This window comes from Bos taurus, chromosome 8, assembly GCF_002263795.3.
Source record: "Bos taurus isolate L1 Dominette 01449 registration number 42190680 breed Hereford chromosome 8, ARS-UCD2.0, whole genome shotgun sequence".
In the NCBI taxonomy this organism is placed as follows: domain Eukaryota; kingdom Metazoa; phylum Chordata; class Mammalia; order Artiodactyla; family Bovidae; genus Bos; species Bos taurus.
The window spans coordinates 61910379-61936762 of record NC_037335.1 but is presented as its reverse complement, the minus strand read 5'-3'; the positions used below and the strand labels follow the sequence as shown (position 1 = coordinate 61936762).

The 26384-nt window shown below is 36.4% G+C and overlaps 1 protein-coding gene and 1 long non-coding RNA gene across 3 annotated transcripts in view; one reads left to right on the top strand and one right to left on the bottom strand.

The window, feature by feature from the left end:
• The window catches only part of LOC104969378 (uncharacterized), a 28430-nt gene extending 20015 nt beyond the window's left edge, over positions 1-8415 (top strand). The window contains exon 3 of the long non-coding RNA XR_808376.4: positions 600-8415. This is a non-coding gene — a long non-coding RNA (uncharacterized lncRNA). The remainder of the gene's footprint in view (positions 1-599) is intronic.
• Positions 1-25990, bottom strand: part of DCAF10 (DDB1 and CUL4 associated factor 10) — a 66731-nt gene extending 40741 nt beyond the window's left edge. For both annotated transcript variants that reach the window (XM_002689728.7, XM_059889476.1), the window contains exons 1-2: positions 25369-25990; positions 9801-9914 (exon numbers count right to left, since the gene is read on the bottom strand). In XM_002689728.7, the coding sequence (XP_002689774.1) occupies positions 9801-9914; positions 25369-25919 (665 nt within the window). In that variant the 5' untranslated portion in view covers positions 25920-25990. The remainder of the gene's footprint in view (positions 1-9800; positions 9915-25368) is intronic.
• Between the last annotated feature and the right edge of the window lie 394 nt (positions 25991-26384).

Genomic DNA, 26384 nt, shown 5'->3' with positions numbered 1-26384 from the left:
AGCTGACCAGGTTCCAAAAGTATATTCATAAAAAATAAAATAAAGTGAGGGATCAGTTTAAAAATTTTGTCAATAAGGTCACTGAAAAAAATTACCATTGTTGCATAAAAGGATATTTTAATACTGCAGAAAATATAATCTTGGAAAAAAGTTAGTAATTTTGAACTGAATAAGTTTAATGAAAAATTCAATACTTAGACTTTAGTTTTCTCATTTTTTGCCTCAAAATATATGTTCAGTTATTCAGTCATGTCCGACTCTTTGCAACCCTATAGACCTATAGACTGCAGCACGCCAAGCTTCCCTGTCCTTCACAATCTGATGGAGTTGGCTCAAACTCATGTTCACTTAATCAGCGATGCCATCCGACCATCTCATCCTCTGTTGTCCCCTTCTCGTCTTTGCCTTCAGTCTTTCCCAGCATCAGGGTCTTTTCCAGTGAGTCGGCTCTTTGCGTCAGGTGGCCAAAGTACTGGAGCTTCAGCTTCAGCATCAGTCCTTCCAATGAATATTTAGTGTGGATTTCCTTCAGGATTGACTGGTTTGATCTCCTTGTGCTATACAGTGTTGAAAAAAATAAAGACTTGTGTGTCTTACAGGTGTAAGAAAGGAAGGAAGGTGACTGATGATAAGAACTCCTAAAAGTACTGGAGCTTCAGTTTCAACAACAGTCCTTCCAATGAATATTCAGGGCTGATTTCCTTAAGGATTGACTGGTTTGATCTCCATGCAGTCCAAAGGATTCTCAAGTTCTCCAGCACCACAATTTGAAAGTTATCAACTCTTCAGCACTCAGTCTTCTTTATGGACCAACTCCCTCACATCCACACGACTCCTGGAAAAACCACAGCTTTAATATATTGACCTTTGTCGGCAAAGCACACGAGCTCAGTCAAGTCCAACTCTTGGTAACCCCATGAACTGTAGCCCACTAGGCTCCCATGTCCATGGAATTTTTCAGGCAAGATCACTGGAGTAGGTTGCCATTTCTTCATCAGGGGATCTTTCCGACCCAGGGATTGAACCCATGTCTCCTGTGTCTCCTGCATTGGCAGGCAGATTTGTTATCACTGCACCACCTGGAAAACCCTAAAGTTATGTCCCTGCCTTGGTTTGTCACAGCTTTCCTTCTAAGGAGCAAGTGTCTTAATTTTATGGCTGCAGTCACCATCTACAGTGATTTTGAAGCCCAAGAAAAAAAAATCTGCCACTGTTTCCATTCTTTCCCCATCTATCTGCCATTAAGTGAAGGGACCGGATGCCATGATCACAGCTTTTTGAATGCTGAGTTTTAAGCCAACTTATTCACTCTCAAGAGGTTCCTTAGTTCCTCTTTAGAGTGGTATCATCTGCATATCTGAGGTTGTTGATATTTCTCCCAGCAATCTTGATTCCAGCTTGTGATTTATCCAGCCCAGCATTTCTGCATATGAGTTAAATAAGCAGGGTGACAATATATAGCCTTGTCATACTCCTTTCCCAATTTTGAACTAGTTAGTTAACTGTTCCATGTCCAGTTCTAACTGTTGCTTCTTTACCAGCATACAGGTTTCTCAGGAGACAGGTAAGATGGTCTGTACTCCTATCTCTTTAAGAATTTTCCAGTTTGTTGTGTTCCACACAGTCAAAGGCTTTAGCATAGTCAATGAAGCAAAAGTAGATGTTTTTCTGGAATTCCCTTGTCTTCTCCATGATCCAACAAATGTTGGCAATTTGATCTCTGGTTTCTCTGCCTCTTCAAAACCCAGTTTGTACATCTGGAAGTTCTCAGTTCATGCACTGCTGAAGCCTAGCTTGAACGATTTTGAGCAAAACCTTGCTAGCATGTGAAATGAGTGCAACTGTATGGTAGTTTGAACATTCTTTGGCATTGCCCTTCTTTAAGGATTGGAATGAAAAGTGACCTTTTCCAGTCCTGTGGCCACTGCTGAGTTTTCCAAATTTGCTGGCATAATGACTGCTGCAGTTTAGCTGCATCATCTTTTAGGATTTTAAATAGCTCAGCTTGAATTCCATCACCTCCACTTGCTTTGTTCATAATAATGCTTCCTAAGGGCCACTTGACTTCACACCCCAGGATGTCTGGCTCTAGGACATAATGTGTGCTCAGGTGACAAGTGTTGCCATATCCCTCTCCAGGGGATCTCTCTGACTCAGGAATTGAACCTGCGTCCCCTGTACTGACAGGCAGATTCTTTACCTCTGAGCCACCAAGGAAGCCTAGGACATAATAGAACCCCATTTAACTCTAATACATGACTAAGGAGCTCTGGATAAATTGAGGTTTTCATTTTCAGAGGATAACAGCAACTGAAATTGAATTTTCTTAAAACAGGTACCAACATTTCATTGTACAAGGGAAATGTATCTTAAAACCAAAATCATATAATAAGCCTTTTTACATTTAATTATATGTAAATTCTTAGAAAGAGAATAAGTTAAATGTATGGGTTTTTACATAACATTTCCAATGAAATTATGATGCAGAATATGACATCCTTACTTTTGAATTTTGTACTATAATAAAAAGAGGGCCATTTCTGTATAATATTCAAGATCTTCATCAATTTTCCCAAATGCCTTTCCCTTAGTCCTATGAGATATTCACTTAATTCTCTGAAGTTTCTATCATGTCATCAATTCTGTCATTCTCTTTTTTGTAACTGATAACTGGTCTAACTCTATCATATCCTCATTTGCCAATGATTTTGACCAGTTCATTAATATCACTTCTCAGGGTCTTGCAAAATTGTACATCCTTTACAAGATCAGAAATTTCATGTTCCCCATGATAAGGACTGTACCCATATTATATTGTCTGAAATATAACAATCAGAAAAAGACCAACAAAGACAGTAGGAAGGAAAAGAAGATCCTAGAATATTTAAATGGGCACTGATTTTTTTAACTGCCATGTTGCTAAGTAAATATTATGATAACTTCACTTCCTCTTGCAACCTCATAACTAGGGAACCTTGATTATTATATGGACTCAAATCCTCATACAGAGTCCTCATGAATGAGAAAGAAGGCTGTATAATGGGCTTAAGAATTTAAATTACATATTTTCCCCCTGACTTTCACATGAAGCAACAGAAAATACTCTACAAATATCAGTATTTTAACTTTACAAGATAAGCAAACCTCAAAACTAAGAAACGAACTACAAAACAGCACTAAGTATGTGGAAAATTACTATCTAGAACCAAACTGAGAAATGCACGCCTATATTTCTGAACAGTACACTGAGGTGGTCTAACGGAACTAAGTATGAGTTCCAGTTCTATCACTTACTATATATAAGAGCACAGGCAAATCTCTTTATCTGAGTTGCAGTTTCTTCATTCCTTACAAATGGGTACAATATCTGTCTCACATCAGGATACTGTGAGGATTAAACAATATAGTGTATTAAAAGTGCTTCACAAAAGGTTTGGCACATGGTAAGCACTCAAAAAATAGAAGTTAGTATTATTAATAAGTAATGCACACTTAGGCTCATGCCAGAGGATCTTTCTGATGTTTATTCAAAACACTTATGAGATACGTACTTCTAAATGGCTTCATAATCTGTTTTTCTAACAGATAAGAGGCAATTTCAAATTTGTGTCAGGTACTAGAGCAAGCACACTGACAGCAGCAGATGAGAACTGATATTGAAAAACAGCACAGATTCTAACAGCAAATTAGTCAGAGGTCATTTTGCGTAGTGGCAAAGAACCTGACATGTCTTTTCTTAGATGAGAAATTTTTAAATTGTAAAAATATTAGAAACATAAAGAAAATAATGAAGAATATAATACACACCTGTGATACCCACCACCCAGCTTTATCACATTTGAACATTTGGTTATCTTTTAGATTTTTTTTTTGAACATTACAAACAATCAAAGAACCCTGTATATCCCTCCCCAATCCCATTCCCCTCCCTCCCTCTCCAGAGGGAACCACTATCCAAAAGTTGTTACTCCCCTTGCAAGTTTTTAATACTATGAATTTACAACTGTATATCCATCCATAAGCAATTTAGTTTTGTTTTGCATTCAACTTATTTTGTCAGTATTTAATGAGCCCCCACATGTGGCACAGTTCCAGGTGCTGGGGATAAAGCAGAGAACAAATACATGCCCTCATCAAGTTTATGTTTATTTATTTTTAAACTTTATATAAATGGTATCACACTGTGTACAGCTCATTCTACAATTTGTTTTTCTGGCTCAATCCTGAATTTCTGAGATACATCTCAGATGCTGATGCTTCTACTTCATTTAACCGATGTATAGTATTCCATTGTATGAGTATACAATTTATTTATAGTCCTCTTGATGGAGATTTGTTTCCAACTTCTATTACTGACAATGCTATAATGAAACTTCTTTGCACATTGCTTTATTCATATGTGGTTTCTTTTAAACAACTGATATTCAATTTTAACCAGATATTGCTAAATTGCTCAAAATAATTTTACCAATTTATACTCCATCAATAATGTCTAAGTGTCTATTTTTCAGCATCTTTGCCAATACTTGTTCTTTACTGCTATTTTATTTGCATTTCCATGATAACTAGTAAGCTTGAAAATCTTTCCATATTTATTGCTCATTTTATTGATATTTTCTCTTAGTGAGTCTCTGCCTATTTTGCTCTAAGGTAATTTATTCATATATTCTGGATACTAATCCTTTTCTTGGCTATGTGCATAGAAAATATCTTCTCCCACCAGCTTATCGCGCATCTTCTCACACTGTTATGTCTTTAGTTACAACGAAGTTTTAAATTTTAATATAGGTGACTTTATCAATCCTTAATGGTTTATACTTTTTTGGTGTGTCTTAAAAAGAATCCTTTATTGTACTTAGAATATATTCTATATTTCTTTTAAAAACAAAGAAACAGGCAGTTATTTTTAGTTATGATATGAGGTAGAAATCTAATTTCATTTTCATCTTTTATATATATCAGGTCAGATCAGATCAGTCGCTCAGTCGTGTCCGACTCTTTGCGACCCCATGAATCGCAGCACGCCAGGCCTCCCTGTCTATCACCAACTCCAGGAGTTCACCCAGACTCACGTCCATCGAGTCACACACAAAACCAATCTCTTTTCCATTTCCCCCCACTGGTTTGTAAATAACCTGCTGTCATAAATCAAATTTACATGTAGGCATGTGTCTGTTTCTGGAAGTTCTATTTCATTTCATTGGTCACTTAATTTATCCCTGTCCTAAGATAAGGTCTGATATCTAAAGGGGTGGGTACTCTTATCATCTCAGTCTTCCTCAAAGTTTTCTCAGACATTCTTGGTGCTTTATCATTAAGTATGAACTTTTATATCAAGTTTTAAAAAAAAACAACCCTTTAAAAAAAAATAAAAATAAAAAATCCTGTTGGGATTTTTTATTAAAATTGCACTAAATTCATAGACTACTTTAGGGGAAGAACTGACTTCTTTATAATACTGAGTTTTCTCCTCCAGAGAGTTGCATTTCTTCTCACAGCACTACTAAGCTGGAACCAATTTAAAATTGCTGGCTGGAGGGGTTTGGACCATATGGCCGTGTGAAGGCTGCATGAAGGCTAGCTTGTCATTAGTAACTCACAGAGATTTTTGACATGCCTCTACCCAGTGCCACAGTCTAGATGAACAAGGTGGTTTATTTCTAGAAAACCTTTATGCTGAAACTGTAGCCCTTTGCAGAATTTGTAGCCCCAGTCTTATGCATAGTTTTGTACTAGACTCCTCACCTTGAACTGGATGTAGAATTAACTCTCCTGTCCTTTGTACTTCTCATACCTGTCAAAACAGAAACTCAAAGAGTCACAGGCATTTAGCAGATGCCTCCAGGGTAAAAGCCAGCTGAATACATGTTTACTTCTTTGCATTCTTGCTTCCACTTCATATTTGGCCCTAGGAGTCCTTACTTTCTTATCAGCTCAACTCTACATTAAAACAATATTAAAAAAAAAAATTATCCAACATTTCTGTTTTTAGCAGAAAGGTTATTCAAAGTATTTAAAATCTTTTACAACTTAAATGTTTATTTGCTTGATTTACCAGTTTTTGTACAGAACTGTATTAAAACCTCTTACTATGATTATAGACATGTATTAGTAATTCCTTATTATTCTGTTTTTGCTTTCTTAATTTCAAGTTTTATACAAGTTCATGATTATTATATATGCTTGGTGGATTTTTCTTTTAATATGTAGTTACACTTTATCCTTATCAAAGAAAGCCTCTGGTCTTCCATCTGTTCCACAGGGATAACCTACATCAATTTTCTTTTCCCATTTCTGGGTAGTTTTATTTTTGCTATCTTCATAAAGAGTATATGTGTGATCTTATTTTTTATTCAAATTTCTATCTGTCTGTTAATAAAGAAGATCAATTCATTTATATGTAAATGTAGACTATTAATATTTTGGACCTATTTCTACTTCTTGTTTTCTATTTATCTTTCCTTTCCTTTGCTTTTTTATTTTCACTTTTTTAAGCTTCCCTTCTGTTTACTGATCAAGTTTTTAATAGTCTCTGTCACCCCCTATCCCACTCTGCTGGTTTGAAAGCTATAAATGAAATTTTTATTAATTTTTTATCATACACATTTAATCATAAATTGTTCTGAAAGAGTCAGAAATTACTTAGTATTTCTATCCTCTTCCTAAACATGATGTGAATCTTAAATGTTATACCTTCCCACTGAACAAAACTCCTTCACCCATACAACCTATTTGTTGTCACCATCCAGAGCTACAGTGTGCAATTTGGTAGCCATTAGACACATGTTGCTTTTGAGTCCTTAATATGTGGCCAGTCTGACTCAAGATGTGCTCTAAGTTTAAAATATACACTGGATTTTGAAGATTTAGCATGAAAAAAAAAATGGAAGTAAAATATCTCAGTATTTTTAATACTGATAGCATGTTGAAATAATAACATTTTAGGCATACTGGAGCAAATAAATTATTAAAAATTAGTGTCCTTATGTGACTATCAGACAATTTTTAAGGTAGTGCTGATCTAGAACTTTCATTGTAACTTTGTTTTAAATGCACCTTCTTCCCCCTAAAATCCTAACCTACCTTCTAGTAATAACAACATTTATAATTATTATATATAATTGAAATTATTTATCCTAGAATAAGAATTTATCTGGATATGAAATGGTATCAAACATTACTTTGTCTTGCTGCTGCTGCTGCTAAGTCGCTTCAGTCGTGTCCGACTCTGTGCGACCCCATAGATGGCAACCCAGCAGGCTCCCCCGTCCCTGGGATTCTCCAGGCAAGAACACTGGAGTGAGTTGCCATTTCCTTCTCCAATGCATGAAAGTGAAAAGTGGAAGTGAAGTCACTCAGTCGTATCCTACTCCCAGCGACCCCATGGACTGTACTGATATTTAAGATATTACTCCTTTTTCTTCTAGCATCAACTATTAGTGATAAGAAATCAGGTAGTTTAATTATCATAGCTCCATAGATAATCTGGCTTCTAACTTTGGTGGTAAGATTTTCTTTATTTTTGATATCCTAGAGTTTCATCACAACCTGTCCAGATGTGAATTTATCTTTGTTTAACCCACTAAACACTACAGTTTACTTTTAATTCAAGAATTCAGGACTTTTTTCAATGCAAAAAATTCTCAGCCTTTGTGTCTTCAAAATTTAGTTCTCCTCCAATCTCTGCAACTTCTTTTTTTCTGTATTTGATATATTACATATCTCAATTAATCTCTAGGTAAAATTCTTAGTAATATTTTCCAACCCATTAATTCTCTCATCAGTGGTGTATAGGGTAATAATTATCCCATCTATTAAGTTTTTTAATATACCAACTATATTTTTAATTTATAAAAGTTCTAGTTACTTCTTTTCCATATTAACCTATTCTTGTTTCATCTCTTTTGTTTCATAATTTTGAGCTCTCTATTAATGGAAAGTATCTGGGTTTTTTTTTTTTTTTTTTCTGTTAACTTATTTGAGCATCCTAAAAATGCTTTAAAGTGTCATCCAATCAATGGAATACTATGCAGCCGTTAAAAAGAATAAAATCATCCCATGGGTACAAATATGGAATGATCTCTAAATATGTCATTAAGTGAAAAAACCAAGGTATGTATTAGTATGTGTAGAATGCTACCATTTATATAAAAGTGTATACATATATATGTGTGTGTGTGTGTGCATGTATGAGTGTATGTGTATATACGTTTGTACATGCATAAACTATTTCAGAAAAGATACCAAGAAACTGGTAATAGTGGTTGCCTCTGGGGAGAGGAACTGGGTGGCTAGGGGACAGAGGTGGGAGACAGACTTACTTTTCACTGTTTACCCTTTTGTACCTTTGAATTTTGTACCACTTGCATGTATTACCTAGTCAAAAAAAATAAATAATTCATTTTTTAAAATAAAGTCTTTGTTGGACTACTCCATTAAAGTAATTTCATCTGGAGAAAATGCCTGTTCCAGTTGCTGATTTTGTTATATTAATATTAGATTACCTTAATGAGTTTTAGAATTTTGGTTGTAGACTCCTTTTGAGTAAGAAAGATGAAAAAACAATTTCTTTCTCTCTTCCTATTTAATGATTTTATAGTTGTCCTATTTGGATTTCTGGACCCAAATCCAATACTCGGTCTCACTGAGATCAAAGCTTCCAGTTTCATGATGATATTGGAACTATCACTTATATACCTTCAATCACCGACTCAGCAATGGCTTCATTCAATTCATGGTCATGAGGCTATACAAATCTTTATCAGCTAAAAGCTATAGCCCCAGGTAATTAACAGCTTTCCCCTTTTTACAGCCTTTCACAAATATGGGACAGACATTCCAACTAAACCCCTGGCTTCATGTAATAATTCTGGTTCTGGTTCCTGCCTCACATGAAATACTTTAGCATTTTTGATTCCTGACAGGAGTTAAACTACTACATGTCAGTGCCAGCCTGAAAACCCAGTGGGCTTGTGTCTTCAGTTCTTTAACAGTTTTTTCTGTATGTTCCAGTCTGGCCATATGGCCACAAAGATGTTTATGTTGTTTCAGAGCCTAGCTGTATCTTTTGTGCTATTTAACCTACTGTTCTATATGTTTGGAGCATTTCTTCTTTTTTGATAATTAAAAGTAATCATTACAAAAGTCATATAATCTCATTATATAGTTTTGAAAACAGAAAACTACTCATAATCCATTCATTCTAATATATCTACTGTAAGCATTTTAAAATACTTCCTCTAATCTTTTTCTTCTGCATGTCCTATTTATACAGTTTTTATGATTTTAACCTGTACTATTTCAAGCATTTGTCCATGTTGATATGCAGCATCTGTAATCATCATTTTAATGACTGTGTATTAGTCCACCAAACTATACAACTGCTATTTCCCACATTATTGAGAATTTAAGGAGCTTCAAACAATAAAGAAGTTCTCTGTGCCTATCTGTTTTTTTCCCCTCAACAGTTTGAATCTGGGGGCTGGTGGTGTGAGAGGCTAAGCAATGGCACTGCCCCAAAGCATTACAGGACTAACAAAATACATGGCTGAGGTTCATAATGATGGCCCTAAAACACAAAGAGAAAAGGTAAAATTATATGGAAGTGAAAAGGCATTTCAGAAAGATTCCAATCCAAAATGGTTAACAGTAACTTTTCTAATTAAAAGGAAAAGTTGCACAATTTACAAATGTGTACCATCTAGTACTGCTGGTCAAGGCATTATAAATTTTCACTAACTTCCAAAACAGAATATTTTGGGTCACATTAATAAAGTTTACTTTCTCACAGTAATACTAACCTTATATTATTTACACAGTCTTCATGAGCTTCAGAAAGTGTTTTTATGTGCTTTGAAGATATAGGATCAAAAAGTAGAACTTCAGTCTGTTCACAAGCAACTGTCAGCACTGACCTGGAAGGAAATGACACATTTCTTTTAGTTTATTTAGCATTCTCATTTTATTGATATTCATCTATTTATGACTATATATAAGATATAGATGAATAACTTCTGTCCACATTAGTAGCAAATATTTAAAAGATTGAGACTATTCACTGTTCCAAGTAGTAGTAGGAAATACTACTCTCATACATTATGGTGAAGTATAAGCTGGATGCAGCTTGTATGGAGAGTACCAGTATCTAACAAAATTTTAAACGTGTATATCTTTTATCTCAACATTTTTTTTCCTGAGAATCCAATCTAGAGAAATAATAATTTCCAAATACAAAGAAGCACATATAAAGATATGCTTCATTGTAGGGAGAAACTGGAAGTAACCTAAGTGTACATGAAAGAAAGATCAATTATATAAGCCATAGTATATAATACTTTGAAAAATGGTACAACACTTAAAAACGGGTAACTTTATATGCATATGAAGAGCCTAAAAAACATATTTTTACATGAGAAAAGCTGGCTTCAGAAAAACATGCTTAAATGAGGCAACTTAAGAAAAGATCATATAAATTAGGCAGTTCTTCATCAGCATCTATTAAAATGCACTCAAAGGTCTAGCATACATCTTACCAAACCAGTTTTAGTCAAACTAAACCTTTTCTTTTATGGATTTTAGTACTGTTTCTTGTTTCAGCCCTTTCCTATTACAAAATTACATTTTTATAAACCTTTTACAAACACCATTTTTTAAACTTTTTTATTGAAGGATAATTGCTTTACAGATTTTTGTTGTTTTCTGTCAAACCTCAATATGAATCAGCCATCAGTTCAGTTGCTCAGTTGTGTCCAACTCTTTGCGACCCCATGAATTGCAGCACACCAGGCCTCCCTGTCCATCACCAACTCCCGCAATTCATCCAAACCCAAGTCCATCAAATCCATGATGCCATCCAGCCATCTCATCCCGTCGTCCCCTTCTCCTCCTGCCCCCAATCCCTCCCAGCATCACAATCTTTTCCAATGAGTCAACTCTTCGCATGAGGTGGCCAAAGTACTGGAGTTTCAGCTTTAGCATCATTCCTTCCAAAGAACACCCAGGACTGATCTCCTTTAGAATGAACTGGTTGGATCTCCTTGCAATCCAAGGGACTCTCAAGAGTCTTCTTCAACACCACAGTTCAAAAGCATCAATTCTTCAGTGCTCAGCTTTCTTCACAGTCCAACTCTCACATCCATACGTGACCACTGGAAAAACCACAGCCTTGATTAGACTGATCTTTGTTGGCAAAGTAATGTCTCTGCTTTTGAACATGCTATCTAGGTTGGTCATAACTTTCTTTCCAAGGAGTACAATCACCATCTGCAGTGATTTTGGATCCCAAAAAAATAAAGCTTGACACTGTTTACACTGTTTCCCCATCTATTTCCCAGGAAGTGATGGAACCAGATGCCATGATCTTCGTTTTCTGAATGTTGAGCTTTAAGCCAACATTTTCACTCTCCACTTTCACTTTCATCAAGAGGCTTTTGAGTTCCTCTTCACTTTCTGCCATAAGGGTGGTGTCATCTGCATATCTGAGGTTATTGATATTTCTCCCAGCAATCTTGCTTCCAACTTGTGCTTCTTCCAGCCCAGCATTTCTCATGATGTATTCTGCATATAAGTTAAATAAGCAGGGTGGAATTAGCCATAAGCATACCTATATCTGCTCCCTTTTGAAACTCCCTCCCATCTCCCTCCCCATCCCACCACTCTAGGTTGATACAGAGCCCATGTTTGAGTTTACTGAGCCATACAGCAAATTCCCGTTGGCTATTTTGTATATGGTAATGTAAGTTTCCATGTTACTCTTCCCATACATCTCACCCTCTCCCCATGTCCATAAGTCTATTCTCTACATCTGTTTCTCCATTGCTGCCCTATAAATAAATTCTTCAGTACCATTTTTCTATATTCCATATATGTGTTAGAATAAGATATTTATCTTTCTCTGACTCACTTTACTCTATACAATAGGTTCTAGGTTAATCCACCTCATCAGAACTGACTCAAATGCATTCCTGCTGAGTAATACTCTATTGTGTATATGTACCACAACTTCTTTATCCATTCATCTGTCGATGGACATCTAGGTTGCTTCCATGTTCTAGATATTGTATAGTGCTGCAATAAACAATGGGATACATGAGTCTTTTTCAAGCCTGGTTTCCTCAGTGTATATGCCTAGGAGTGGGATTGCTGGGTCATATGGTGGTTTTATTCCTAGTTTTTTAAGGAATCTCCATACCATCTTCCTTAGTGACTATATCAATTTACACTCCCACCAATAGTACAAGAGTGTTCCCTTTTCTCCACACCTTCTCCAGCATTTATTGTTTGTAGACTTTTTGGTAATGGCCCTTCTGACCGGTATGAGGTGATATCTCATTGTGGTTTTGATTTGCACTTCTCTAATAATGAGTGATGTTGAGCATTATCTTTCTACGTGGTTGTTAGCCATGTGTATGTCTTCTTTGGAGAAATGTCTGTTTAGGTCTTTTTCCCACTTTTCGAATTGTTTGTTTTTCCACCACTGAGTTGTATGAGCTGTTTGTATATTTTAGAAATTAATCCTTTGTCAGTTGTTTCATATGCTATTACTTTCTCCCATTCTGAGGGTTGTCTTATCACCTTGCTTATAGTTTCCTTTGCTGTGCAAAAGTTTTTAAGTTTAATCTGGTCCCACTTGCTTACTTTTGTTTTTATTTCCATCACTCTAGGAGGTGGGTCATGAAATTAAAAGACGCTTACTCCTTGGAAGGAAAGTTATGACCAACCTAGACAGCATATTCAAAAGCAGAGACATTACTTTGCCAACAAAGGTCCGCCTAGTCAAGGCTATGGTTTTTCCAGTGGTCATGTATGGATTTGAGAGTTAGACTGTGAAGAAAGCTGTGTGCCAAAGAACTGATGCTTTTGAACTGTGGTGTTGGAGAAGACTCTTGAGAGAGTCCCATGGACTGTAAGGAGATCCAACCAGTCCATTCTGAAAGAGATCAATCCTGGGTGTTCTTTGGAAGGAATGATGTTAAAGCTGAAACTCCAGTACTTTGGCCACCTCTTGCAAAGAGCTGACTCACTGGAAAAGACTCATGCTGGGAGGGATTGGGGGCAGGAGGAAAAGGGGACGACAGAGGATGAGATGGCTGGATGGCATCATGGATTTGATGGACGTGGGTTTGGATGAACTGCGGGAGTTGGTGATGGACAGGGAGGCCTGGCGTGCTGCAATTCATGGGGTTGCAAAGAGTCGGACACAACTGAGTGACTGAACTGAACTGAGGAGGTGGGTAATAGAGGATCTTGCTTTATGTCATCGAGGGTTCTGCCTATGTTTTCCTCTAAGAGTTTTATAGTTTCTAGTCTTACATTTAGGTATTTAATCCATTTTGAGTTTATCTTTGTGTATGCTGTTAGGAAGTGTTCTAAATTCATACTTTTACATGTAGCTGTCCAGTTTTCCCAGCACCATTTATTGAAGAGGCTGTCTTTGCCCCATTGTATATTCTTGCCTCCTTTGTCAAAATAAGGGCCCCATAGGTGCATGGGTTTATTTCTGGGCTTTCGGTCTTGTTCTACTGGTCTATATTTCTGTTTTTGTGTCACTACCATACTGTTCTGATGACTGTAGCTTTGTTGTATAATCTGAAGTCAGGGAAGTTGATTCCTCCAGCTCCACTCTTCTTTCTCAAGACTGCTTTGGCTATTCAGGGTCTTTTGTGTTTCCATATGAATTGTGAAATTTTTTGTTCTAGTTCTGTGAAAAATGTCATTGGTAATTTGATAGGGATTGCACTGAATCTGTAGATTGCATTTGGTGGTATAATCATTTTCACAATATTGATTCTTCCTACCCAGGAACATGGAATATCTCTCCATCTTTTTATGTCATCTTTGATGTCTTCCATCAGTGTCTTAAAATTTTCTGTGTACAGTTCTTTTGTCTCCTTAAGTTTATTCCAAGGTACTTAATTCTTTTTGTTGCAATGGTGAATGAGATTGAATCCTTAATTTCTCTGATTTTTCATTGTTAGTATATAGAAATGCAAGTGATGTTTATGTATTGATTTTGTTTTTTTTTAAGTATACATGTATATTTATTTATGCATATAAGCACACATACATGTATATAACCTAATATTATATATATATACACACACAATTATCTACTGTTTAATATATATGTACATAAACGTATATATGTCACAACCTTCAGGGAAACATTTAAGTAACAGTCCAAAAATATACTGAATACATGATATAAGAATATTCAAAGCATTATAAATTTAATAAAAGATCAAAACAATAAAATTATGAGAATTAGTTTTGACAACTGAATTACCAGCCTGAAATGAAGTTGTATATAATTTATTCTGGAAAATTCAGTAACAAATAATAACAAAACTATTTTCCCTTACCAAAATTCATACCTAGGCAAGTTTTTTAGCTCTCAAAATACAAAAGATAGGCAGAATATCATCAATTTAAGTATTTTAGAATTAGTTACCAACCGAGTACCTTTGCAATGCATATTTTTTTTTCAAATTCGAAATAAAATTTCTCTATGTGTTTCATAGCAGAACACATATACACACACTTATACATGCACACACAGCTGAATGGTTGTCAAGACTTGGTTTTTGGCTAAAAGAAACAATGCACTGTATTAAATCTTGCCAAATATTTTGTTTTATTCTTACTCTGTTTGATTCATATCCGGCAAGTATTTTACCATCTTTCCAAATACAGACAGACTTTGGAGATGAAGTTTCAGTTCCAGACCACCACAACAAAACCAATATCACAATAAAGCAAGTTACACAAAGTTCTTGCTTCCCTTATGCATACAAAAGTTATGTTCACTATTCTGTAGTCTATTAAGTGTGCAACAGTAGTGTATCTTAAAAAGAAACATATATATCTTAATTAAAAAATTCTTGATTGATAAAAAATGCTAACCAGCATCTGTCTGTGCTGTGTATGCTTAATCGCTCAGTCGTGTCCTGTTCTCTGTGACCCCATGGACTGCAGCCCGCCAGGCTCCTCTGTCTATGGGATTTGCCAGGCAAGAATACTGGAGTGGGTTGCCATTTCCTTCTCCATGTGTATTGATTTTGTATCCTACAACCTTGCTAAATTCACTGATTAGCTCTAGTAATTTTCTGATACTATCTTTAGGGTTTTCTATGTACAGTATCATGTCATCTGCAAACAGTGAGAGCTTTACTTCCTCTTTTCCAATCTGGATTCCTTTTATTTCTTTTTCTTCTTTGACTACTGTAGCTAGGACTTTCAGAACTATGTTGAATAGCGGTGAAAGTGGACACCCTTTTCTTGTTCCTGATCTTCGGGGGAATGCTTTCAGTTTTTCACCATTGAGAATAATGTTTGCTGTAGGCTTATCATATATGGCCTTTACTATATTGAGGCAGGTTCCTTCTATGCCTATTTTTTGAAGAGTTTTAATCATAAATGGGTGCTGAATTTTGTCAAAGGTCTTTTCTGCATCTATTGAGATTATCTTATGGCTTTTATCTTTCAATTTGTTAACAGGGTGTATCCCATTGATTGATTTGCATATATTGAAGAATCCTTGCATTCCTGGAATAAACCCAACTTGATCATGGTGTATGAGAGTTTTGATGTGTTGCTGAATTCTGTTTGCTAAAATTTTGTTGAGGATTTTTGCATCTGTGTTCATCAGTGATATTGGCCTATAGTTTTGTGTTGTCTTTGGTTTTGGTATCAGGGTGACGGTGGCCTCAAAGAATGAGTTTGGAAATGTTTCTTCCTCTGCAATTTGTTGAAAGTTTTAGAAGGACAGGCATTAGCTCTTCTCTAAATGTTTGACAGAATTCTATAAAGCCATCTGGTCCTGGGCTTTTGTTTTTTGGGAGATTTTTGATCACAGCTTCAATTTCAGTGCTTGTAATTGGGTTGGTCATAATTTCTATTTCTTCCTGGTTCAGTCTTGGAAGATTGAACTTTTCTAAGAATGTGTCCATTTCTTTTAGGTTATCCATTTTATTGCCATATAGTTGTTCATAGTAGTCTCTTATAATCCTTTTATTTCTGCATTGTTTGTTGTAACCTCTACTTTGTCATTTCTAATTTGGTGATTTGATTCTTTTTTTCTTGGTGAGTCTGGCTAAAGGTTTGTCACTTTTATCTTCTCAAAGAACCAGCTTTTAGTTTTATTAATCTTTACTACTGTTTCTTTCATTTCTTTTTATTTCTGCTCAGATCTTTATGATTTCTTTCCCTCTACTAACTTTGGGGTTTTTTTTGTTCTTCTTTTTCCAGTTGTTTTAGGTGTAAAGTCATGTTGTCTATTTGATGTTTTTCTTGAGGTATGATTGTATTGCTATTAACTTCCCTCTTAAGACTGCTTTTGCTACATCCCATAGGTTTTGAGTTGTCATGTTTTCATTGTCACTTGTTTCTAGAAATTTTTTGATTTCCCTTCTGATTTCTTCAGTAACCTACTGGTTATTTAGAAACATGTTGTTTAACCTCCATGTGTTTGTGTTTCTTACATTTTTCTTGTAATTGATATTGAGTCTCATAGCATTGTAGTCAGAGAAGATGCGTGATATGATTTCAATTTTCTTAAATTTACTGAGGTTTGTTTTGTGACCCAAGCTGTGGTCTATCCTGGAGAATGTTCCAAGTGCACTTGAGAAGGTGTATTCTTCTGCCTTTGGATGGAATGTCCTGAAGATAACAATGAGATCCATCTCATCTAATGTATCATGTATGACTTGTGGTTCCTTATTAATTTTCTGTTTTGATGATCTGTCCATCAAAACTGGGGGTGTTTAAAGTCTCCTACTATTATTGTGTTACTGTCAATTTCTTTTATGTCTGATAGTCAAACACCATTTTGATTTCTGAAAATCTATTGTCTTTTATTGATTTTGTCTTAGTTTTCTGTAAATACTGATATTTTAGACTCAGACCTAGCAAACGAAATCTTGATTTCAATTCAAGATTGAAATGCATTGATTTTACTTTCAAATGAAATTCTGAAAGTGCAATCTTTTCAATTTATAATTCCAAAAGCACATGGGATTTTTACACTTTAAGATGAAAGTGCATAAGATAGAATTCTAAATGGCCAAACTTTAAAATTCAGAACAAATGATTAACAAGGTAAGGGGAAACATCTACTAAATTGAAAGTTTTTCCATATTTAGAAATCATGAAATTATCCTTTAAAGGATGTCCGTCTAAATCCTTTTGTGAGGTATCTGAATTTAAAAAATTTAATAATATCCGAAGGATTTTTGTTTTAGTTGACTACCATGAGTAAAAATGTTCAAATATATGTAGTTTTAGAAGATGCATAAATATTTCTTTTTGTTAGAAGAATCATGAAATGAACTTGTCTTCTTTTCATGCATAAAAGTAATGAATCAATGATTTTTGGAAAGTCTTAATATTAAGCATTATAAACAAGAGAGCTATTGAAAGATCAATAAGACTGATGGTCATTTTTTCATTTTAATATAATCTATTTTTGTACATGGCATAATTTGTAACTTTTAAAACTAGATGTCATTTGTCCCAACATCAAACTCTATACCTTTGTAAATTCCATCTCTGTCATATATAGATTTTCTTTTAGGACTCTATATTCTATTTCATGCAATTTCTAAAAGGTCTGGCAAGTAGCAAAGCAAAACCCCCTCACTGCCCCAATAAACATTTTTAGGGGAGGCTAATATCATACTCTCTTTTCCAAATGAATTTTAGATATAGTATGTCAGGTCCTACTAAAAAATTTTGTTGGTATTTTTATTAGGATGCAGTGACTTTACAAATTAATCTGGTACAATTTATATCATACAGCATTGGATCATCTCATCAGTAATATGCACAGTTTTCCATATATTTAAGACATTCTTAGCAAGAGAACTATAACAATTCTTTGTACATCCTTATACATTTAGAACTGACATAGGAAGTTATACATACAGATACATATCCACCTGTGGATTTTGAGGTTGTAATAAATCTATAGAAAAGTTTGCATAGAGTTGATAGTTTTACAATACAGAGACTTCCAATCCTTGAACATGACATATCTCCATTTGCAATGGAGATTTTCTCCATGTAGATCATGCCTATCTTTCATTAGATCTATTATTGGGTACTTGAGATATTTTTTGATGCTCTTGTAAATGTTCTTTTTAAAATTTTGTTTCATTTGCTGCTGGTGTACAGAAGGCCAACTGATTTTTTAAATGTTATTTATTCATCAATCTTATTTTAATATTTATCACGTTATTTTAGGTTTTCTTTGTCAATTATCATTAATCATCTACAAACAACTGCTTTCTTATTTTTAATACTTTTTTTCCTTGCTGCACCAGCTAGGACCTTCAGTGCAATGTTGAACAGAAATGTTTATATAGCAATCACTCTTGTCTTATTCCTGATCTTTAAGAATACATTCACCATTTCATCATTAAGCACAATGTTTGCTATAGGGTTTGTTTGTTTGTTTTGGTAGATTCCTACTATTGGATTAAGGAAATTCTCTTCTACCTCAAATCTGTTACATTTTTTTTCATTAATATACATTAAAGTATATGAAATATTTTTTAACATTTACTGAAATTATCCTATAGTTTTCTTTTAAAATGTTAATGTAGTGATTTACAATTAATATATTTTCTAATGTCAAATCAATCTTTCATTTCTACCATATTGCTACATTCAGTTGGCTAAAAAGGTGGATTCACATCTCTGGCTACCCTCCTTTTGCAGAGCTTGGCCCTGCAATTTCCTCACTGCCTCAGCTCTCTACTCCCTTCAAACATAACTGTTTATATCTTATATTAGATATTGATGTTTTTCTGTAGATTTTCTAATTATTCTCAGTTGGAGGGTTGGTCCAAACCACCTATTCTGCTACTTCTGGAAAGCTACAATCTCTGCTTCTTGCATCTAAAATTATATCCCCCTTTTCATTCTAAATATTGTTTATCTGGGTATTCTATTGATCAATTTAATGAGCATGTTTCATTATTCTTTGTCTTTTCAAAGACAAATCTTTCTGTTGCGTATTTCTATTGATTTTTAGAATTTCAATAATTTTTTGCTATATTTCTGTATTTCCTTCCTTTGGCTTTCTTCAGATTTACTTTGTTATAACTTCACTATTCTGTTATTGTTTCTTGAGATAGATACTCTGCTAATTAATTTTCCTTGTCTTCCTTTCTAGTTTATTAAAAACCATAATTTTCATACTAAGTACAGATTTATTTATATCCCACAACTTTTGAGATGTGGTATTTTCATCTAGTTCTAAATATTTCTAATTTCCATTATCATTTCTACTTTGACTTATGAGCTATTTATAAATTTTTACTTATAAATATTTAACTTGAAAATACATGCTATTGATTTCTAGCAATCACATTATCCTGAGAAACTATTTAATGACAATCTTTTGAAATATGTGGCCTTATAAGAGAGGAATTTTTAACTCATCTTTGTGTGTGGGGGGTGGGGGGAAGCCATGAGGCAGCTGTTACATAAGTGTGATATTAAAAAATACTAAATATTCAATAGTAATATAAATTAACATGAATAAAAATTTTAAATTTAAAAAATTAAAAAATAGGCTAACCTATAGGTTATAAAAACGCTTGCCAAGTGATATCAATTCTAACTCAAATTGTTCATCAAATTATTCTAGTAACTCCCAAACATTTATTAATTTTAGAAATTGTAGCCATAATTATCTCTTTGACCCAGATGCCTTTGTTTGGACCATGAACTGCCATAGGAAACTGCATAAAGACCCTCCAAGAATTTCCACATTAAACAGGTAGTCATCATATAAAACAAACATGGTTACAAAAGAGGAAGGAAGGAATGATAAATTAGGAGTGCTGCTGCTGCTAAGTCACGTCAGTCGTGTCCAACTCTGTGCGACCCCATAGACGGCAGCCCACCAGGCTCCCCCGTCCCTGGGAGTCTCCAGGCAAGAACACTGGAGTGGGTTGCCATTTCCTTCTCCATTGCGTGAAAGTGAAAAGTGAAAGTGAAGTCCCTCAGTCGCGTCCGACTCCTAGCGACCCCATGGACTGCAGCCTACCAGGCTCCTCCATCCGTGGGATTTTCCAGGCAAAAGTACTGGAGTGGCTTGCCATTGTAGGAGATTTTTTTTTTTTCATTGTAGGAGATTAACAGATACAAACCACTACAGATAAAATAGATAAGCAACAAGGATTTACTATACAGCACAAAGTATAGTCAATATCTTATAACATCTATAATGGAAAAAAATCTGAAAAAATATACATATATCTAAGTCACTTTTCTGTATACCTGAAACTAACACAATATTGTAAAGCAACTATATTTCAGTTTAAAAATTCCTTATAAATAAGTAGTTATTAAGTAACTTGTGGTCTTGATAAGTAAAAAAAAAAAAAAATCACTCTTAATAGCAATAAAATAGTTCATGGAGCTGAATCCTCTTTTTATCTTTTGCTGCAGTTAACAGTAAGTATACTGGAAAAAATTTAGCCCTTATAATGCTTGTCGTTAATTTTTACATTCAATTATATTAATAACTAAGTCACAAAATAATTGATACATCATATTTGATATCAAACCTAATCCTTCAGCCCAGATGAGACATAATGTAATACAGTAGTTAAGAGCATAAACCAGAGTACAAATCCTTTGTGTTTAACATCCTTTCTGCATCTCAGTTCTCTCAACTAAATGTTTCTGATATAGAGAACACTTACTTTGGCAGTCATGTTCATTAATAAAGTGAGTGTTACTAATGCCTATGCTGGGTATGTATTCAGTGGCTTTTGGGAAAATTATACCACTAAATAAAGGTGAAATTCAGTCAGAATGGTAAGATTAGGGATCTGTATCCATATGGTATTCATCCACAAACCACCCCACTGACCTCATTTACCTGCCACGGGTTCTATCCTGCAGTGGGTGTTCACACTTTGTCAAGAGAATTAACGTTTGGATGGTGCCTCCAGTAGTGCCATTACTCTCATCTGACTGCTCCTTTTATCTCTGGATCTCCCAAGAGTCTAGTTACCACAAATGGGTTACTCTAGGAGATCCTATGGAAGGTGCTTAAGTACTAGGAGGACACTCAGTGGACTTGGGGCAGTAACTAACTATTCAACCACCATGGATATATATTAATATTTTAACAACTGGTACAGCTGAACCAATGTGTACTAGCTGAACATCAGGCCTGAATGTGGTACTCTATACTCTTTAGAAGTAGTACTGTTTCTATGTCTGCCTGATTTAACTGAGGTATGCTATAATGTACATTAATATCAACTCTATGATAATAAGTTTTCTCTTTTCTCCTTGAAATTATCAATTTTGGATGTATATAAGTTAAAAAACTCAATTTCAGAATTTTTTTATTTTTCAGGTGAATTGATCTGAATATAAAGTAACCTGTCTAGTAATTTTTTTGCCTTAAAGCCCATTTTGTTGATATTGAATATAGCTCACCAGCTTTCTTTTGCTTAGGTGTTTGATATATCCTCTTTATCTTATGTACAAGAAGTACATTTAGTACTTCTATATTATAATTAGTAATATTTGTATTTATTTTCAGTGATTCTTTGTGTTTTATTATACCTTTTCTACTTTTCTTCCCTTTCCCTTTCTTGTCTTCTAGAATATGTTTTCCTCATTCTAAAATTTTTTCTTCTTCTAGTCCTGAAATAATACACTTGTCTTTTGGTGGTTACCTTGTACATTTCAGTATGTACACATTAAAGCCTAAAGTGAATATATCACAATTCTCCCTCAAAAAAATAAGGAACTTCGAACATCCGTTCATAATTTATATGCTATTGTTGTCTTCTATTTTAGCTACATCTTTGTTAATCCCAAAAAACAAAATCAGATTGTTTTACATACAAATTTCCCACCTTCTTTGATCTTCATTCCTTCTAATATCTCAAGACCTTACAGCTGAAAACACTTTCTTCTCTCTGAACTTAGAATTCCATTACTGAAGGTCTGGTGGCAAATTTACAGAGCTTTGATTGGATGCTTATGTATTTATTTCATCTTTGTTCTCGACAAGAACAAAGAACCCATATTTGCTGGGTATAGACATTCAGGTTGGCAGTTTTTCCCAGCATACTGAATTGTAATCACCACTATCCTCTAATTTACACTATTACTGATGACTGATTGGCTTTCACTTGCATAGTTACTCCTTTGAAGGCCTTTTTCCCTCTGGCTTTTACTATTTTATATCTGTTGTCCTGCAGTTTCCTATATGGCAAGGGAGAATTCCTGCTAGGTGTGTGTCAGGTTTCTTAAATCATTTGATACCTTTCTTCAATTCTGGAAAGTTCTCAGCTATTGCTGCTTCAAGTTTGTTTTATCCTATTATTGCATTTTCGTTAGGAACTAACCAGATACACAGTACGCATTTTTTTCTTTGTGCTTTGTGTCACCAATCCTCCTTCATATTTTCAGTCTCTTTGCCTCTCTTGTCTGCAATCTGGATAAGTTCTTCACTTCTATTTTCCACTATACTAATTCTCTCCACATCAGTGCCTAATGTATTCTTATAGAGGATAGCGTAAGAAAGTCCATATTATTGCAAATATCAAATTTCCTTTTTCAAAATGCCATTTTAGGAGGTGACACACTTATCTTGACAATGCTGCTATTGCTTAAAACATTTTACAGTTCTTTACAAATTACCTTCTGGTCCACATAGCCTTCATTTTTCTTTCTTAGTGCCAAATTGTTTCTAGTCTGGTCTCTATCAAATACTTAATTTTAATTCTTACCTTCTGTATCACCTCTTCTTTTTGTACTGAGAAGTCCTTGTCAGTGGTTACAGTATCCAGTAAGCTGATTTAACTTATATGTAACTGAAGGATATGTGAAATCATCTCATTTAACAAGATATGTCAATTTATATAAAACCATTTTAAGTCCTATAAAAACTGGGGCATATTAGATGTAGTCAGAAGACTAAAAAATTAAAACACTGAACTATTTTCACCTATTACCTTGACAGAAATGAAAAAGAATGGCAATGTGCAACACTGGCAAGGGTACAGGAAGACAAGCACTTTCATTGGGACTGATAAGAAGAAGGATTGGTACAGTCTTCACAAAGGACAATTTAATAATAGGAATCCAAAATCTTCATAACCTTTTACTCATTCTAAGGACTTACCATAAGGACATAAATTTAAAATATCAGTTTAGAGGTTTTATTTTAACCAATGAAAAATTTTAAACAATGCTGTAGAAGTATATTCATTAACATAGATAATTTATAATGTATGAAAAAAAGCAGGCTACAAAACAGTAGGTTCTATTTTTATGTTAAACATACAAAGGGAGTTCCATGTAGTGCCATGGTTAGGACTCGGCACTCTCACTGCCATGGCCCATGTTCAATCCCTGGTCAGGGAACTAAGACCCACAAGCTGCACATGGTGCAGTGAAGAAGAAAATTTTTTTTTAACAAATAAAAAAGATATATACAAAGAAAAAGATTCCTTAGATATCCATTTACTCTCTGGGATCATAATGGATATTCAGCTTCTTTTAGTTTCATTTACTGTCTAGGTTTTCTACAGTAAGTAATTAGTAATTGTATAGTTGCATGTTATTGCATGAAATATCAGAGTACCTAAATAAAAGTACCACCCTTTACAAAAATGTTACTATAGGAAAACATAGCCCATATTCAAACAAGAACTATCAGTAATATACTCCTCATTCTTATAGTACTGGTAATGAGAATTCCTTCTTCATAACTCATTCTATCCCTCTCACCCTCTACCTAAAATTCCACCTTCAAAGAGTAGAAACAACTATTTCTGAAGGCCTGAGAAAACAGGTAGGAGGCTGGAAGGAAAGGAGCTGAGATATGCTGAAGAGAGGAACTGAAGGGTTATGAAGAACAAACTGCTGATATTTTGGGAGAAACTTTAGGAATAGCACTTGGTTGGAGGAAGGAGTGAGGAGAGGAGGTTCCACAGATAAACTTCAGCAGAATAGTTTCTCCTCTCACCAGTCTTCCCTGTATTCAGGTGCACAGTCATTGTTTCAAGTCAACTACTATATTAAGAAAAAGCATTTGCAAGTGAAATGAAATAGGGTGTACCTGCTCCGTGACCCCAGATTCTAATACTTTGCTCCTTCGTTAGCATATTTTATGTCTTTCTTCAGCACAATTTTTCCTTTGTTAAGCTATCGTCTTTCAGTTTCTCTAACATGATATGTTAGAGAACCATAGGTCGTTTGACATACCAGTTCCTTCATCTGAAATATTTCTATCCCCTCCTCAATACTGTCTTGACTAATTTATCTCCTACTCATCTTTCCATCTTGGTTAAGTGTCACTTTCTCAGGGAAACCTTGAACACCCTAGTCCACAACAGGTTCTTTCCAGCCTTCATCTCAACTTGTAAATATACTTTATGAAATTATCTAGTATGCTTATTAATGTCTAGTTGAACCAATAGGCCCCAAGACTAAGGAACGGGATGCCATTTGTTGTTTTGCTCACGACTGCCACCTCTGCCTCTGGAGCATAACAAGTGCTCAACAAATACATGCTGAATGAGGGACTGAGTGAATGAACAACTAAGCAAATGACTAGGAATCCAGAGGCCCTGATTTGGTAACAGTTGGATTATTTATGTCCCCTCATGGTGGAACCCTGTGTAAAGTTTTTCCTTTGACTGCTGTTGAACTTGTTCCTGTACTCAAATAACAAAGTTTAAAAAACAGATATCACTTTGAAAATTCTCCATAGCTCAAAGTAAACCGAGGCCAAACATGGTATTTTAATTAGCCAAGAAAAAGGCTAGATACCGTTAACAGAACATCTAATCTAGCCTGGAAACTTCACAGATGCCCACATCACAAGATATCTCTCTGCAGGATCTTAGTATCTTACTGGAGAAAAGGAACGAAGGAATCCATACTTGTACCCTCAGCGCAGGTCGGGCACAGGGAACAGGGATTCTGCAGGCTCCATACCCTTGACAAAGCTTAGGTGGGAAAAACATGCCTAGGGTGCCAGGGGGAAATGGGAATTTATTCAAAGTGAACTTATTGAGCATCTACGGTGTACCAGAAAACCTTAACTCTGGACTGGCTCTGACAAACCCGCCGGGATTGCTTTAGTCACTTCGGAGAGCTCTGGTCCAGAAGAGGAGCAAACCAGCCCCGGGTTCGCCTACCTCCAAGTGCCGGACGGGGCCTCCAACACCGACAGAGCGCTTCACAGAGTCAGGGGCACGAAAGCCGGCCGCCCCACAGGGACTCCCAAACCCCAGGCCTGGCTGGGCGAGCAGGCCCCGGGCAGCCGCCCACCGGCAGCCTCGCCAGGAGGAGGCGGGTCCCCGCCCTCCGAGGGGCCGCGCTTACCCGTCGGGCGAGTACTCGAGGTTGAAGACTGCCCCGTGGGTGCGGGTGCTGAGGTACACCGAATCCGCGGGATGGATGGAACCATAGAGGTTAGTCATGGTGCGGAAATTGTCCCGCGCCGGGTCCACGAACAGCCCGCGGCCCAGGCTGCGCTCTCTCAGCCACCCGAAGAGCCGTGCGCCAGGGCCGCCCAGGCGGGCTTTGAGGCAGGGTTGGCCACGGCTCCCGGCCCTGCAGTCAGGCCCCGGTGGCCGGCGTGGCGGGGAAGGCGGTGAAGGATCTCCTTGAGCGGAAGCGGCTGAGGACTCTGGAGCTCCGGGGAGCCCGAACTCCCGCGCGCGCCCGCCGGGGGGCTCCGAGGGGGCGCAAGGACTGCGAGGGCTCCCTCCGGGCGACGGGGGAGGGGCTGCGTCAGCCCTGGGCTGTAGTGGCGAGGGCGGGGAAGGGAGCGGCCCGGCAGCAGCCGCCTCTCTCCTATAGGATGCCGGCTCCTCAGCCCCAGCTCCAGCCGCCCTGTTCCCTCCGGGGCAACGGAGCCCGAGGGGAAACATGGCCAACGCCCCCGCCCCCGGCTCCCGGCCGCAGCACAGCCGGCCAACACCTCAGTACTCCCGCTCCAGCCGCCACTTCCGGCGTGCCGCCGCCTAACCTCGCCGGCTGGGAAACCCGCGCCGCCTCTCGGTATCATCCGCCGGGGACCAAGAAAGCGGAGACACCATTCGACTCGGGGTGCCACAGTCGAGAGGGTTGGAGGTCTAGAGCTACTGTGTGTGTGCGACAGTGAGGATGCCCAGGGCCTAGGCTGCATGGGGTAGCGCTAGCACCCGGGAACTGCGTGCCTTATTGTCAGTATGTGGTTATCAATGACCAGACTGTGTCTTTGGGGATGACAGGGTCTGATTGGTCAGTCCAAGAGGCTGAGTATGATTGGGTACTGTTTACATAATCATCTCTACTTTACACTGAGACCAACGAAGGTAAGAAATGACCATATTATGTGCTGCTCACACAGTAAG